At 57.4% G+C, this 14,515-nt stretch overlaps 1 protein-coding gene across 1 annotated transcript in view; it reads left to right on the top strand.

The window, feature by feature from the left end:
* Stx2 (syntaxin 2) overlaps positions 1-14,201 on the top strand; it is a 60,411-nt gene extending 46,210 nt beyond the window's left edge. The window contains exon 10 of the mRNA XM_047560694.1: positions 14,095-14,201. Within this exon, the coding sequence (XP_047416650.1) occupies positions 14,095-14,151 (57 nt within the window). The 3' untranslated portion in view covers positions 14,152-14,201. The remainder of the gene's footprint in view (positions 1-14,094) is intronic.
* The last annotated feature ends 314 nt before the right edge of the window (positions 14,202-14,515 follow it).

The raw sequence follows: 14,515 nt of genomic DNA, 5'->3' as shown, positions 1-14,515 counted from the left end.
AGATGTGTGGGCGTGGTGAGAAGTGGGGCATGGTGAGATGTGTGGGCGTGGTGTGATGTGGGGCGTGGTGAGATGGGGTGTGGTGAGATGTGTGGGCGTGGTGAGATGTGGGGGCGTGGTGAGAAGTGGGGCGTGGTGAGATGGGGTGTGGTGAGAAGTGGGGCGTGGTGTGATGTGTGGGCGTGGTGTGATGTGTGGGCGTGGTGAGATGTGGGGCATGGTGAGATGTGTGGGCGTGGTGTGATGTGGGGCGTGGTGAGATGGGGTGTGGTGAGATGTGTGGGCGTGGTGAGATGTGGGGGCGTGGTGAGAAGTGGGGCGTGGTGAGATGGGGTGTGGTGAGAAGTGGGGGCGTGGTGTGATGTGGGGGTGTGGTGAGATGTGGGGGCATGGTGAGAAGTGGGGCGTGGTGAGATGTGGGGGTGTGGTGAGAAGTGGGGCGTGGTGAGATGTGGGGGCGTGGTGCGATGTGGGGGCGTGGTGTGATGTGGGGGCGTGGTGAGATGTGTGGGCGTGGTGTGATGTGTGGGCGTGGTGTGATGTGTGGGCGTGGTGAGATGTGTGGGCGTGGTGAGAAGTGGGGCTGTGGTGAGATGTGGGGGTGTGGTGAGAAGTGGGGTGTGGTGAGTTGTGGGGGTGTGGTGAGAAGTAGGGCTGTGGTGAAAAGTGGGGCGTGGTGAGAAGTGGGGCATGGTGTGATGTGCAGGTGTGGTGAGAAGTGGGGCGTGGTGAGAAGTGGGGCATGGTGAGATGTGTGGGCGTGGTGTGATCTGCGTGGTGAGATGTGTGGGTGTGGTGATTTGTGTGTGTGGTGAGATATGTGGCACGTGATGAGATGCGGGGGTGTGTGGTGAGATGCGGGGGTGTGTGGTGAGGTGTGTGGGGTATGGTGTGTTGTGTGGGGCATGGTGTTATGTGTGGGGCGTGGTCTGATGTGTGGAGTGTGGTGTGATGTGGGGCGTGGTAGATGTGGATCGTGGTGTGATGTATGCGATGTGGTGTGATGTGTGGGGCATGGTATGATGTGGGGCGTGGTGTGATGTGTGGGTGTGGTGTGATGTGGAGCATGGTCTGATGTGGGGCGTGGTGTGATGTGTGGGTGTGGTGTGATGCGTGGGCGTGGTGTGATATGGGGCATGGTCTGATGAGGGGTGTGGTGTGATGTGTGAGGCGTGGTGTGATGTGTGGGGCATGGTGTGATGTGTGGCGTGGTGTGATGTGGGGCGTGGTCTGATGTGTGGGGTGTGGCGTGACGTGTGAGGTGTGGTGTGACGTGTGGGACATTTTGTGATGTGTGGGGCGTGGTGTGCTGTGGGGCGTGGTGAGATGTGTGGGACCTGGTGTGATGTGGGACGTGGTGTGATATGGGGCGTGGTGTGATGTGGGGCGTGGTCTGATGTGGGGCGTGGTGTGATGTGGGGCGTGGTCTGATGTGTGGGGTGTGGCGTGACGTGTGAGGTGTGGTGTGACGTGTGGGACATTTTGTGATGTGTGGGGCGTGGTGTGCTGTGGGGCGTGGTGAGATATGGGGCGTGGTCTGATGTGCGGCGTGGTGTGCTGTGGGGCGTCGTGGTGAGATGTGTGGGACCTGGTGTGATGTGGAGCGTGGTGTGATGTGGGGGTGTGGTGAGATGTGTGGGCGTGGTGAGATGTGGGGCGTGGTCTGATGTGGGGTGTGGTTTGATGTGTGGGCGTGGTATGATGTCTGGTGGCGTGTCTGCGTGGCGAGCCAGCAGATGGCTGCCACCATCCGTGCTGGGTTGGCAGTTTCTCACTCCTGCTTGCTCACAGTTGTGCCATAGGTTGTGGTAAGCTATGGTCACCCCCACGAATCTACCTCAAAATGGCCACTGTCCCCTCTTGAGGACCGAGGACTGGACCCTGCCCTCTGCTCCCCACAGGGTTTCTGTCTTTTCGGTCTCTCTGGTGGCATCAGGGCACTGATGGACAGCGGAGGGCGCCCTGTCAGAGCCCGAGTCCAGGCCTTTTGCCCAGCTGTGGAATGTGGCTTCTTTTTCTCCTTGGCAACTGTTTTCTTAAAAACCTTGAATCAGTGGAGCCTGTCAATCACATTCCATTTTCTCATTGAGTTGTGTCGCCTGTCAAGACCCATTTTGCTTCTGAGGGTGGGGCCCCTTGGCACGCAGGGCTTCCAGAGCCAGCGTACAGGAGTAACAGCATCAGTGGTCCCCAGCGGGACCCACTCCCTCGAGGATCCCTGTCAGGAATGCTTTTGTCCAGTGGCGGCATTGGAGCCCTGCAAGGGATCCCAGGACAGCCGGGGCATTCTTGCTGTCAACAGGGTAGGGAGAGCCGGCTGTGCTGGCCTGAGCTGGCCTGGGCAGGGCCTCCTGGGAAGGGCCTGGGGAGTTTCCCTCCATCCTCAGTGACTGGAGCAATCCTGTTGGAGGTGGCGTGGAGGGAGCTGTTGTGGAATGGTAGGTGGCCACACAAAACAAGGGCTTGTCTGGAGGCTGCCCCTTTTGAATTCCCAAGCTTCTTGGGAGCTGTGCCTCCTCCCTGCCCCTCACCGTCTTGCTGGTGAAGCTGCAGGGCAGGACACAGGCCAGGTGATGCGAGGCCAGGCTTGATTCTTGGTAGTGCAGCTGCCTTGTGCCAGGGTGGTTCATGAGGTGGCTACTGTGGCCTCAGTACAGACGGGAGGAAGGTCCAGGCTGCTGCTATGGCTGGACAGGGGCTGGGTGGGGAAACCAGGAGGAGGATGACGCCCCCAGCTTTGACCTGTTGAGTGTAGGGTGGGGCTTTGGGGAGTGCTCCACGTGGGCGTGTACCCCTGGCAGAGAGCCGGAGGCAGAGGGGGTCTCGTGCAGAAGTGGTGGCTGAGGGCCCCACAGCAGTTACAGTTTCCTGCTGGAAGCAAAGCTGTAGACAAGAGCCCGTGGAAAGGCTCACGTTGGTGGAGGAAGACTAGTCCCGGACCCTGGGAAGTGGTGCGTCCAGCGTGGAGACGGAAGACACTGTAAGACAGTCCCCTCCAATGGGGTGTTTTCCTTTATTTTTGTTTTTAATGAGCACAATGATTGTTCTTGGTGGGTGTGATGACTTGATGCATGTATAAATGTAAGTCAGGGTGATTGGCACTTCATTTCCTTAACCGGGAGTCACTTGTTTTGGGAAACTCGGAACTCCCCTCTTGTAGTTCTTTATAAACCATGTAGCACATTGCCGGGAACTCGGGTCCCTCCTGTGCTGCAGCACGGGGTCGCCCCTCCTGCTGCCGTCCAGCCTCTCCTGACCACAATGCTGCCCTCAGTGGGCTGCATCGTTAGGGTCCACCCTCAGGACAGCATGCCGGGCTTGGCTCTGTGCCTGGCTTATGTCACCCAGCACCCTGCTCTGCAGTTCCATGCCCCTTGGCAATTTTTAATGGGATTTCTTAAAAAAGGTGAAAGACTTGTGCAGTGAGTACTGGCCTGTTCTGCCCCAGAGGCAGTGATGAGTGACCTGCTGTCTTGGCTTCGACCCAGCTGTTCCCGCCCAGGAACCCGTCTTATTTTTTCCTTTGGAACCAAAAGCATTGCCCCCAAACTGCACAATGGAAAGTTGCCAACTCATGTGAGCATCCTGACCTCTTTTCCACTCTGTCAGGTGCACTGGGACCACATCATCCTAATGGCAATGCCATGGAAACCAGCATTGATTACTATCAATAAGATCATGTTAAGAGAACCACCACGAGCTTGGGGTGATGCCAGCTGGGCAGAAGATTGGGAAAGTGCGCACCGTATTAATTAGCTGAGGAATGACAGTACTGGTGAACTCTCATGGTGCTGCTGAGTGATAGTGAGTGCTTGCACAGTGCTGCTCAGTGATATTGCTTGCACAGTGCTGCTCAGTGATAGTGCTTGCACAGTGCTGCTAAGTGATAGTGCTTGCACAGTGCTGCTAAGTGATAGTGCTTGCACAGTGCTGCTCAGTGATAGTGCTTGCACAGTGCTGCTCAGTGATAGTGCTTGCACAGTGCTGCTAAGTGATAGTGCTTGCACACCGATACTTAGTGATGGCAAACAATGCCACTGAGTGATAGTGTTGCTCACACAGTACGGCTATGATAGTGAACACACTCAGTGCTGCCACACAGTGCTGCTGAGTAATGGTGAGGGCTTGCACAGTGCTACTGCGTTATAGTGGGTCCTCCCACAGTACTACCAGGAACTGGGACCTGGTCTCAGCCTCTCCTGAGTGCTCATTCAGGCATCTGTACTCTATTCCCTACGTAGAGATGAAGAAATGGAGGCACATCAGGTTTAGGCAACTTGCCCAACATCCCTCAGCTGGTCTGTGGCCATTTTGGGATTTTGCTGGAGCCCAGTCCCTGGCTCCACAGTCCAGGAGCAAGAGCTCCCCGCGCTGCCTCCAGGCAGCTGAGTGCCAGCCAGGAGATGCCCCATCTAACTTGTGAGCAGGCTTTGTGAGCGCTCCTCCTGTGGTGTAAGGAGGTGGGGAGAGAGCCACTGCTCCTGAGCCGGAAGGGGACCCACACAGGTGGCCACATCAACTGACCCAGGCTGTCTCCCAGAGTGAGTTGCTGAGGAGCCACTTCACACTCAAAGTGTCACCCAGAGTCTCGGGAAATGTCAAACAGTGGAAGTCGAACCTTGCAGGAGCTGGGGATGTTCCCACTGCTTCTCTCTGAAAGGTAAGAGTTTATGCTGGGGGACCGTGTTCATTCAGTAGAGCAAGTCTGTTGCAAGACAGACTTTAAGAAGGCAAAATCAAAGAGCAACGACCTTCCTGTAATGTCATGCACGCACCGAAACATGTGTAAAGGGTGCAGCATGTGCACAGAATGTGCGACAGCATGTACAATAGTGTGCAGAAAGGCCAGCATGCAAAGGCAGGCACCGAGCAGGAGCCGCGGCGTTTCCAGGGGCTCCTGTGGGATTGCTGGGTTGCGCTGGCTTCTTCTGTGTTTTCCACGTGGTGCAGTTGGTGTATCACCTGGGAAGCAAGGCCGAGCCTGCACAGCCGCACTGTCGGAGACTGCAGTCTGCTTTTCTCTCATCTTAGATGCAGAGGCTCTGGGAGGAGGTCAGCAGGTGGCGCCAGGGCTGGTGCTTTCCTCAGCTGTGTGAGGTGCTGGCGGGACTGATTGGGCCTCCAGGTGAGGCTGGGACAGAGGTGAGCAAAAGGCGATAGTGCAGTGGTGGCCCCTGGACACTGGGGCCTCCACGGAGCAGGGGGACATGCCACATGAGAGAAAGATGGGTCACCACCAGCAAGGGCCCCAAGCGCACCGTGGGCTCTGCAGAATGCAGCCTGAACCAAGAGCTGCCCGTACAACTGGACAATCTCAGCAAGCCTGAGACAGTGAGGAGGACAGTGCCAGAGGGCCAGAGAGGCCTCCAGGAGAGGGACCTCCTTTAGAATATGGCTGTGCTGGACACCCTGCCGTCTATCTCTGTCATCTATTATCCATTGTCTGCCTATCTATCATCCATCATCCATCATCCATCATCCATCATCCATCATACATCTCTCATCCATCAGTCATCTATCATCTCTCATTTATCATCTATCTATTGTCTATCATTTATCTATCACTAATCTATCTACCTATCTTTACCATCTGTCTCTATCATCTATCTACCATCTATCAATCATTTATATCTATCAACTATCAATCATATACCTATAACCTATCTATCCACCTATCATCTATACATATCTATTGTCTACCTCTGTCATCTATCAATCAATCATGTCTGTATCTGTGACCTTTCTATCCATATCTATCCTCTGCCTATCTCTCTGTCTTTCTAGGTTTTGTCTGTCTACATCTGTCATCCCTCTGTCTATCAATCTTCCTAGCTGCTTACCTGTTGTCTGTCACTCCGGTCACCTATCTATGCACGCAGAGGGTGAGGGAGAGGACAGGGGGCTGTGTGCTTCCAGACCTATTTGCAAGGCACTGCAGATCCCTGCCCTCTCCCCAAGCATCCCCTGGTTCTGAGGATGCAGACGCGGTCTGCTCAACTACAACACAGTTTACAGCCTTAAGTCACCCCGGTAGCACCTGTCCTTCGCCCCACAGTGTCCCGTAGAGCTGTTGCTTCCCCAAGTCTACTCCAGGATGGCATGGCACATGCTTGGTCAGTCTCCTGAGTCTGGGACCGTTCCCGCCCTGCTTGCCAGGCCTGTCTGCCCTGGCCTGGCCTTGCCTGTGGGTGCCCTGTGCGCTTCTCTCAGAATGGCCCTGGCATCCCTGCTGTGTGGCGTGGGCTGGGGGAGGCGCGTCCCTCGGGGACCCCTGCTCTGGCTGCTGTCTGCCTTTGTGGTGCTCCCGTGCTCCCCAGGTGGACCCTGAAGCCCTGTGTGAATCCGGCATCTTGTGGGGGGCTGGTTCATGCCCCGTGGCAGTTTGACGATTTGTATTTGGAGATCTTTTGATGAGAAGCACACACGCAGATGAAAAGGGCACAGGGCCTCTGACCAGGGCTCCGGCCGCAGCCTCCCTCCGTGAGCATCTCGGCTGCCGGACCTGCACGGCAGGCAGGCGTGGCCACAGCCCAATAAAACTTTGTTTATACAACAGGTGGCGGCCCGGGTGGTCCCTCGTTGACCCACATGTTCACCACTGTCCCCTGACTATCCCTGAAAACCCAGAGTTTCCCCTGATGGCAATTTTTCAGGGACATGACTCTGAGCTTTGTTGGCACAGGGATTTCAAGGAGGACGCAAAGTCCGCCGTGGCCTGCTGTGCAATCTCAGAGCCCCAGGGTGGACTGTGAGGAAGAAAGCCTGCCTGGCGCCCCCGTCTCGTTGGTTTGCTGGGTTTGCCTGGAACTGAGCTGCCCCATCGCCACAGCCTCCCTCCGCCTCTCCCCTCTGCTCCCGTGGTCTGCTTGGCCCCAAAAGCCAGATGACATCCCCCCAGTGTGGTGTTGACATCAGGGGGCCACTTTCCAGAATTCCCGTCTCTTGTAGGCACAGGATATCATGTCCCAGGAGGAAAATTAAGTGAATCAGGATGTTTATATTTAGTGTCCCAATTAGCCATGTTTCAGGAGGAGAATCTTCGTCACCGAGAGGCACACTCCAGAGACTTGCTGCTGGGAACATGTGGTCATTCACTCATTTGCTCAGGACCCTGTGGTTCTGCAGAGTGGGCGGCGTGACCTGGATTGGGCAGGCAGCTCTGGACCAGAGTGTTTTACAGAAACTGGCTCTTGGTGACACAAGAACCCCAGGTGTCCAGTCCCACACTCTTGGGGATGGCCCCAGAAAGCCCACGGCCCAGAGAGTGCCTGTGGGCTCCATCTGGGACGGTGGGCGTGCGTGTTGGTTGGGGACAATCTGTTGGTCTGTTTTCCCAGGAGGGAGGTTGGTGGAAGATTTCGCCACAGGACTAGAGACTATCATCTGTTTGTGATGCTGTTGGACAGGTGCCACCAGGGGTGGCGTTTTGTCCCTGGACCCCAGTGGGGATGCAGGGTTTTGGCACTGCCATCTCAGGGCCACACCCCTGGGGGCTCCCTGGCTCTGACAAGGAGATGCTGGTGGGTGGAGACCATGTCCCGTCTACACGTGTTCCGACTTTTTGCCTTTCCACGGAGGACTGGAGCTTTATTTTTAAAAGTAGAAATGGACGGTTCGTCTGCACATCCTGTACCAACCAGAGCCACAGAATGCAAGCAGCCTCAGGAGGAGCAGACTGCGGCCCTGGATCCTGGAGCCCCTGCGCAGCGCTGGTTACCACCTGCGGCCAGCCCGCCAGGCTGCAGCAGCAGGGCCCCCTTCTGGCCAGGGGCCGGCGCTCTCCTCTCTCACTGTCCTAACAGTGGACTTGGGTGGAGAGTGAACGATCCTTGATTCCCGTGTCCCTCCTAAGGGAAGGCGAGAGGCCGCCACAACCGTGTCTCACGCTCCCGAGCTCGGCTGTTCGTGGCCTGCTGGGACCTCTGACTTTCCAGACTCTGATCTGAGCTTTGATCTCTTCCTCCTGCTTCCGCACGTCCCACTTGAGCTTCTTGGTTCCTACCGGGCTGCTCACCGGGGGCTGGTCTCATCTGCTCTGTATTTGGAAAGACACACAGTTTTCAAATTCCTGGTAGAAATTTCCCATTGAATGAAAGAAAAATGCCGCAGTTGCTTCCTCCTTGTCCGTGACCATGTGTTTTCTCCGCTCCCAGGTGAACCTTCTCTTCTCCATGTGATGGAGGGAGGCGGAGGAACCATGCAGTGTGGCGGCCGTGAGGACCGGTCCCCCGCAGGGCTCATCTGTGCTGCCGTGCTGGGCTGAGACACCCTTCCTGTACCTTTCCTAACGGGATGGGCGGCTGGGCCAGAAGCCCTGCTGTGCAGCGGTTGCTCAGTCTCAGAAGGGGCTGCTGTGACCACTGTGGTCACTCAGTGGGAAGTCCCCTGGCTCAGGACACATCCCACCTGTGTCTGAGTGTCCCCTTCTGATGCTCAGTGCTCAGGCAGTGCAGAGACAGCTGGAGGGTCGAGCACAGCCCACTCCCAGAAGCCCCTGCAGCTATGCGTCTGGCTGGATATCCGCAGCTCTGTGTCTAGGCTGGACATCTGCCTTCGCCACTCATGTGGGAAGTGCCGTTTGGTGGATTACCAGGGTCCTTTTTGTCTTAGGCCATGTTATGGTTTGGAGACGGGTCCCTGTCAATGCAGGGGAGGTGACTGGGTGGTGAGAGCTGCAGCCTCTTCAGGTGTAAATGGGCTGACTGGGCAGTGATGTGGGCAGGTGGGGCCTGGCTGGAGGAGGTCGGTCACCCGAGCTGCCCTGGAGGGGTGTATCTTCCCTGCAGCCCCCTTTGTCTTTGTCTCCTGCTCCCTGACCCCACCATGAGCAGAGCAGCTTCCCTCTGAGTGGCCCTTCCGCCATGATGTTCTGCCTTACCTGGGCCCAGAGCGTTGTAGTTGGGTTGGCTATCTATGGACTGAGACCTCAGAAACTGTGGGCCCCAAATAAACTTCTCCTCCTCTAAGTTGTTTTTGATGAGTATTTTGGTTACAGAGATGGAAAACTGACTACGGCAGGCTGCTTACGTTCTGCAGGGGCGAAGTTTGTTGGATGTGGTATTTAACACGTAGTACACATCCAGCAAGGGCGTTTTAATATCTGTAAGTTTTTATTTTATTTATTTATTCATTTTTTTGCGGTGCTGTGGATTGAACCCAGGACCTTGTGACATGAGGCAAGCACTCTACCAACTGAGCCATCTCCCCAGTCCCAGGCTTTATTTTAAATGAGTATAATGAACAGTGCTTTGGGTAAAAGAGAAGTAGCAGGATCTTCCACGCTCACACGTCAGCCTGCATCTCTCTCTGGAGAGGCAGTCACTGCTCCTGCTGTGGTGAACTCCCTGAGACGGCCTCAGGCAGCCCCTTTCTCCACAAACACATGGCCCTCTGGGCTGGGTGGGAATTCTGGTGAGTCTCCCCAGGTTGGTTGCATCAAAAAAGCAAGACATAGTCTTTGCTTTTCTTTTACTTAATACATCATTTGTAATGTAGCAAGAGGCCTTTTTTTTTATCAGAGTGCTAACCTTTGTGACCACATCTTTCTCAGGTTTTATAATGGATTTCTGGTCTTTTCTTAGTGATTTGTAAGAGCTCTTTATATATTAAGCAATGTGGTCCTTACCTTGGTCAAGAGGCAGATTTATCACAAAACCAGTGAAGTGTCAGTATCAGACCCTCACTTGTATAAGCCCTCACAAGTCCTGGAAAGGACCCTGGTGTTATGTTCACAAAATTTACTCACAGAAGTTACTTTAACTAAATCACTTAAGATGGTTGTGTTTTTCCACCGAGACTTTCCCTGGTGCTGGTGGTGTCTGAGAAGCTGTGGGCATTTTTTTGGACCTGGCAAAGAGGAAGTGGAGTTGGGGTTACAGTTGGATTTAGGGGGTATGTTTGGTTGATTCCTCGTCACTTCTGTGTGTAAGCTGTCACTGGCCATCATGGCATGGGTGGCTTCCTCTACACTCCCTCTGCTCTGTGCACTGAGTTGCTCTTGTGACCCTGTGACCAGGAGACACACCGCCATGGTGGTTCCTCCTACAGTGCTGGCACCAGGAGCGTGAGTGCAGGGAGCGAGGAGCCTGACGTGTGGAGACAGAGCTGCTCCAGTCGCCCTTGTGAGCTCTGAGGGGGAGGCGACTCCTCCGCAGAAGCCTCCACGGCGCAGCAGGCATAGCACCAGTCACACAGTGTCACCTGGATTTCCTGGTGGTACTTGAACCAGGTGGGCTCACCAGAATTCCCCCACCCCACCCATCCCACCCATCCCATCCACCTGACCAGTCCCACCCCACCCCATCACACCTGCCCACCCCATCCATCCCTCCCATCCACCCCATCCATCCCTCCCATCCATCCCTCCCATCCATCCCTCCCATCCGCCCCTCCCATCCATCCCTCCCATCCATCCCTCCCATCCCTCCCATCCATCCCTCCCATCCATCCCTCCCATCCATCCCTCCCATCCACCCCTCCCATCCACCCCATCTGTCCCTCCCATCCATCCCTCCCACCCATCCCTCCCATTCATCCCTCTCATTCATCCATCCCATCCACCTCATTCATCCCTCCCATACATCCCTCCCATCCATCCCTCCCTTCCACCCTATCCATCCACCCCAACCATCCCTCCCTTCCACCCCATCCATCCATCCCATCCCCATGCTAACCCATCTATCACATCCTTTCCCACCCCATCCATCCTACTTTACCCCATCCCATCTATCCCACCCAACTCTCCCCCATCCACCCCACCCACCCCATCCATCCCATGCCACCCATCCCATCCCACCTTACCCCATCCATCCCACCCCATCCCACTCCATCCCACCCATTCTACCCCACCCCATCCCTTCCACCTGCTCCATCCCATCCACTCCAGCCATTTCCACTATCCATCCCACCCTATTCCACCCACACCACCCCATTCCACCCCATCCCATTCTACTCCACCCCACCCATTCCATCCCATCCCATCCCATCCCATCCATCCATCCCATCCCCATGCTAACCCATCTGTCCCACCCCACCCACCCCATCCATCCCACTCCATCCCGCCCATTTCATCCAATCCTATCCTATCCCATCCCATCCACTCCAGCCATTTCCACTATCCATCCCACCCTATTCCACCCACACCACCCATTACACCCACCAGTCCCATCCCATCTGACTCCACTCACTCCACCCATCTTGTCCCCCCGTCCCTCCCTTCCCGCCATGTCCCCATCCATCCTCTCCAGTTCTGTCAGTGATCGCTCTTCCCTCTCTTCCCTGGACTTGGGTGACGGCCGTCTCGTCTCCCCAGCCGCGTGCCTTCTGCCGCCCACCACACACACAGATGGTTGCTTGGATTTTTCTGAGAGACAGCTGCAGCACAGTGCCGGCCTAGGTGGACCCTGCCTTCAAGGCGCTGCTCGACGAGACATGGGTGGCCACAGGTAGACGCTGGCCTCGGCTCCCTGCAGCTGCCAGCCATGGCGGCAGAGGCGCTGGTGTTGTGTCAGCACAGACCTGGTCTTGGCCGCCTGCGCGGGCGGATTCCCGTTAGTGCTGAGCCCTCAGAACTGCATGGCGACCAGAATGATCGGTGCTTTGCTGGGCAGCAGTTCCAAGTGGACAATGCCCGCTGTGCCTCAGCCACACGGAGGGCGGGAAACCTGAAAGGCCGTGTCCCCTGCTTGCCTGCCGCGGGGCCAGGGCTTGTGGCACTGGCGGGGACCAGCAGAGGGCGCGTAGCTCACCAGCGCTCTGGCAGCCTGCGGGTCGTGGCAGCAATGCCTGTGGGGTTGGGCTGTGGGCTGCCCGAGATCTGCGCCCGGGGGCCTGGGCCCTCTGGTTCTCCAGGGGAGCTGGTCGCTGCCACACGGCTCTGGTTTCAGGACTGGGAACAGCAGGCGCAGAACCCGCCTTCCCCCTTCGCGGAGCCCAGGGAAGCCTCTGCTGTTAGTCCCAGCTTCATACGCAGGTCTGCTGGTTGTGAAAATGGAACCTCCTGTGTGGTTCCGGCTGCCACAGCCCACCCTGAGCCTCGGTTGTCCAGTCCACACAACGGGGTCAGCTCAACGGGGTGGTGGGCAGGCACCCCTGACTGAGATAAGGGGGACACCTCTGCGGTTGGTTGTTTCAGAACTTTGGACTCGAGGTCTCTGCGATCTCCATGATGCCTCAGAAGTGTTTCCTTTCTGCTGAGAATGTTGGAGTAGAAAGCCAATCGCACGTCACTGGATGGCTGTTTGAAAGGAGGAGTCTCTCCTACAGGGCAGGCTTCACTTCCTGTCGGGGTTTTGCTTGTTCCCCTCCAGAAACCCGAGGAGGCAACGTAACACTGTGAATAGGACATGTTTGTAGTGAGGGACAGGCTGGCCCCATCAAGGTCACACAGACGGGGTCGGGTCAGGCCGGGCCAGTGTAGCTCCACTTCCCCTGACTGGCCACTTGCAGGGAGCGCCCGGGGGCATTCGTCACATGGAATGCTGTGCAGCTGCATCCTGCCTGGATCCAAGTCCTTGGATCACCCAGAACGATCCCCTACCGGTCAGCAGCAACACTCCAACCCCCATGTGCTGTTCTGGGACCTTTGTGGACATATCATGTGGCATGGCCTCCTGGGTCTGGCTGCTGTCACTCAGCAGTGGTTTCAGGGGTCATCTGGCACAGGTGGGCCAGGCTTCTTAGCTGGCCTGGCTCCGTACAGCTCCAGCCTGTGGACTCACCTCCCGTGCTGAGCACCTCCTTGGTCGTGGGCGCCTGGGCTGCCTCCCGGGGGTCCTCAGGGGGTGAGTGTGGTGGGCACCCACTGTCTGCCCACAGGCCTGGCCTCAGCTGCCCGCGTGCTCCACAGTGGGGTGAGCGGGGACCTGTGGGAGTCTGCCCCGGCTGGACGCCAGCCCGGAGCTCTGCTCTGCGCACCCAGCACACCAGGCACCGGGAGAGGCTCCCATCTGGCAGGCAACTTCAGAGCACGTCATTCAGGACCCTCTTCAGGAACAGACGAGTCCCAGCTGGGGAGACCCTGGGGCACCCACTGGCCATGGGAGGGGATGTCATCCCGGGAAGGGGTGTCCCTCTGGTCTTTTAGCTTTAGGTCCCTGGTCCACGCAAGACCAGTAGCAAAGCCACAGTGACTGGAGAGGGTGCTGGGTCTCACCAGTGTGGCCACTGGGTTTCTAGCCCATTGAGTGGGCCTAGTGGTCAGAGGAGCACAGAGGGCACCTCAGAAGTCCTGCCTTCTGTGTGAAGGACCAGCAGGTGACACCCGCAGGCCTCCCCTTGCAATTGGTGGTCATTTTCCTGGTGTTCTCTGTTGCCACTGACAGGTTCCCATGGGGCTGGACCAGGGTGCGACTCCACCAGAGGAGCCCGGTCACTCAGCATCTTTAAATGACCAGCCAGGGGGGGCCCACCTGGGAGTGAGCGTGTGTGCAGGGCATGCATGTGTGTGTGTGCGTGTGTGTGTGACTGTGCGTGCGCAGGGCACGCCATTCTCCTCACACCTCTGTTGCTAGGTAGTGGTACATCTGGATCTGGGCCGCTGAGTTCAGGCTGCACAGGAGATGGGTGGCCTAGGGCGGGGAGGCCAGCCGGCCCAGCAGCTTGGGTGCGCACCGCCGCTTCCCTCTGGCAGCATGTGAGCTCCTGGGCCGGCAGGACAGAGGCAGCAGGGCCTGCGCCCAGCCGCAGGGGCCCCTGGCGACCTGCAGGGGGGGACCTTGCGCTGCGCAGGCCAGGCAGATGCTCCAGCCCCAAGGCCTGCCGGGCCTGGTGCTGGTGAGCCTCCATGTCTGAAGCAGCCTGTGACCACAGCTCTGTGAAAAAGACACTGGCAGGCAGCGAAGGGACAGAGCCATCTTGGGGCGTGCGCGCACGCGTGTGTGAGTGTGTGTGAAGACATGTCCCATAGCTCTGGCTACTGTTGTGTGCATGGCGGATGACATCCTCCCCCTCTCTCCCCCTCTCTCCCCCTCTCTCCCCCCCTCTCCCCCCTCTCCCTCTCTGTCTCCCTCTCTCTCTGTCCCTCCCTCTCTCTCTCTGTCCCTCCCTCTCTCTCCCCGCCCCTCTCTCTCCCTCTCTCTCTCGACCTGTCTGCAGAAAGCTAATGAATCATTCCAGCTGAATCCCAGCGGCGTGGACTCTCGGCTGCCGTGACGCTGCCTGGGTGCTGCCTGGCCGGCCTCCCGTCCCCCCTCCCCCTCCCCCAGTTTGTAATCTGACACAGTGCACTGCAGTCGCTCCGCGGTGGACCTCGAGGCTTGGCCCTGCTCGCATCTAAGGTAGGTCGAGATTTATTTTTTTTCTCCTAAAAATAGCTTCCCGTTCCCCCTCGCCTTTCTGCGTCTGAGCTGATGACAGGGGCATAGCCGTAAACTCTGCCCAGACGAAGTTTATTTTCCAGCGGTTGGAGGATGCCCTTCAGCTCCGGGAGCCGGCTGCAGGGGGCCGGCGGGCTGCTGGGTGCCTGGTGCTGGCTCCGGCCGGGCTGCGTGTGGTCTCTCCCCGCTGTCTGGAAAGG

The sequence above is a fragment of the Sciurus carolinensis genome, chromosome 8, assembly GCF_902686445.1.
Source record: "Sciurus carolinensis chromosome 8, mSciCar1.2, whole genome shotgun sequence".
NCBI classification, from domain to species: domain Eukaryota; kingdom Metazoa; phylum Chordata; class Mammalia; order Rodentia; family Sciuridae; genus Sciurus; species Sciurus carolinensis.
The sequence above is the reverse complement of the archived record's forward strand: the minus strand, read 5'-3'. Positions and strand labels throughout refer to the sequence as shown.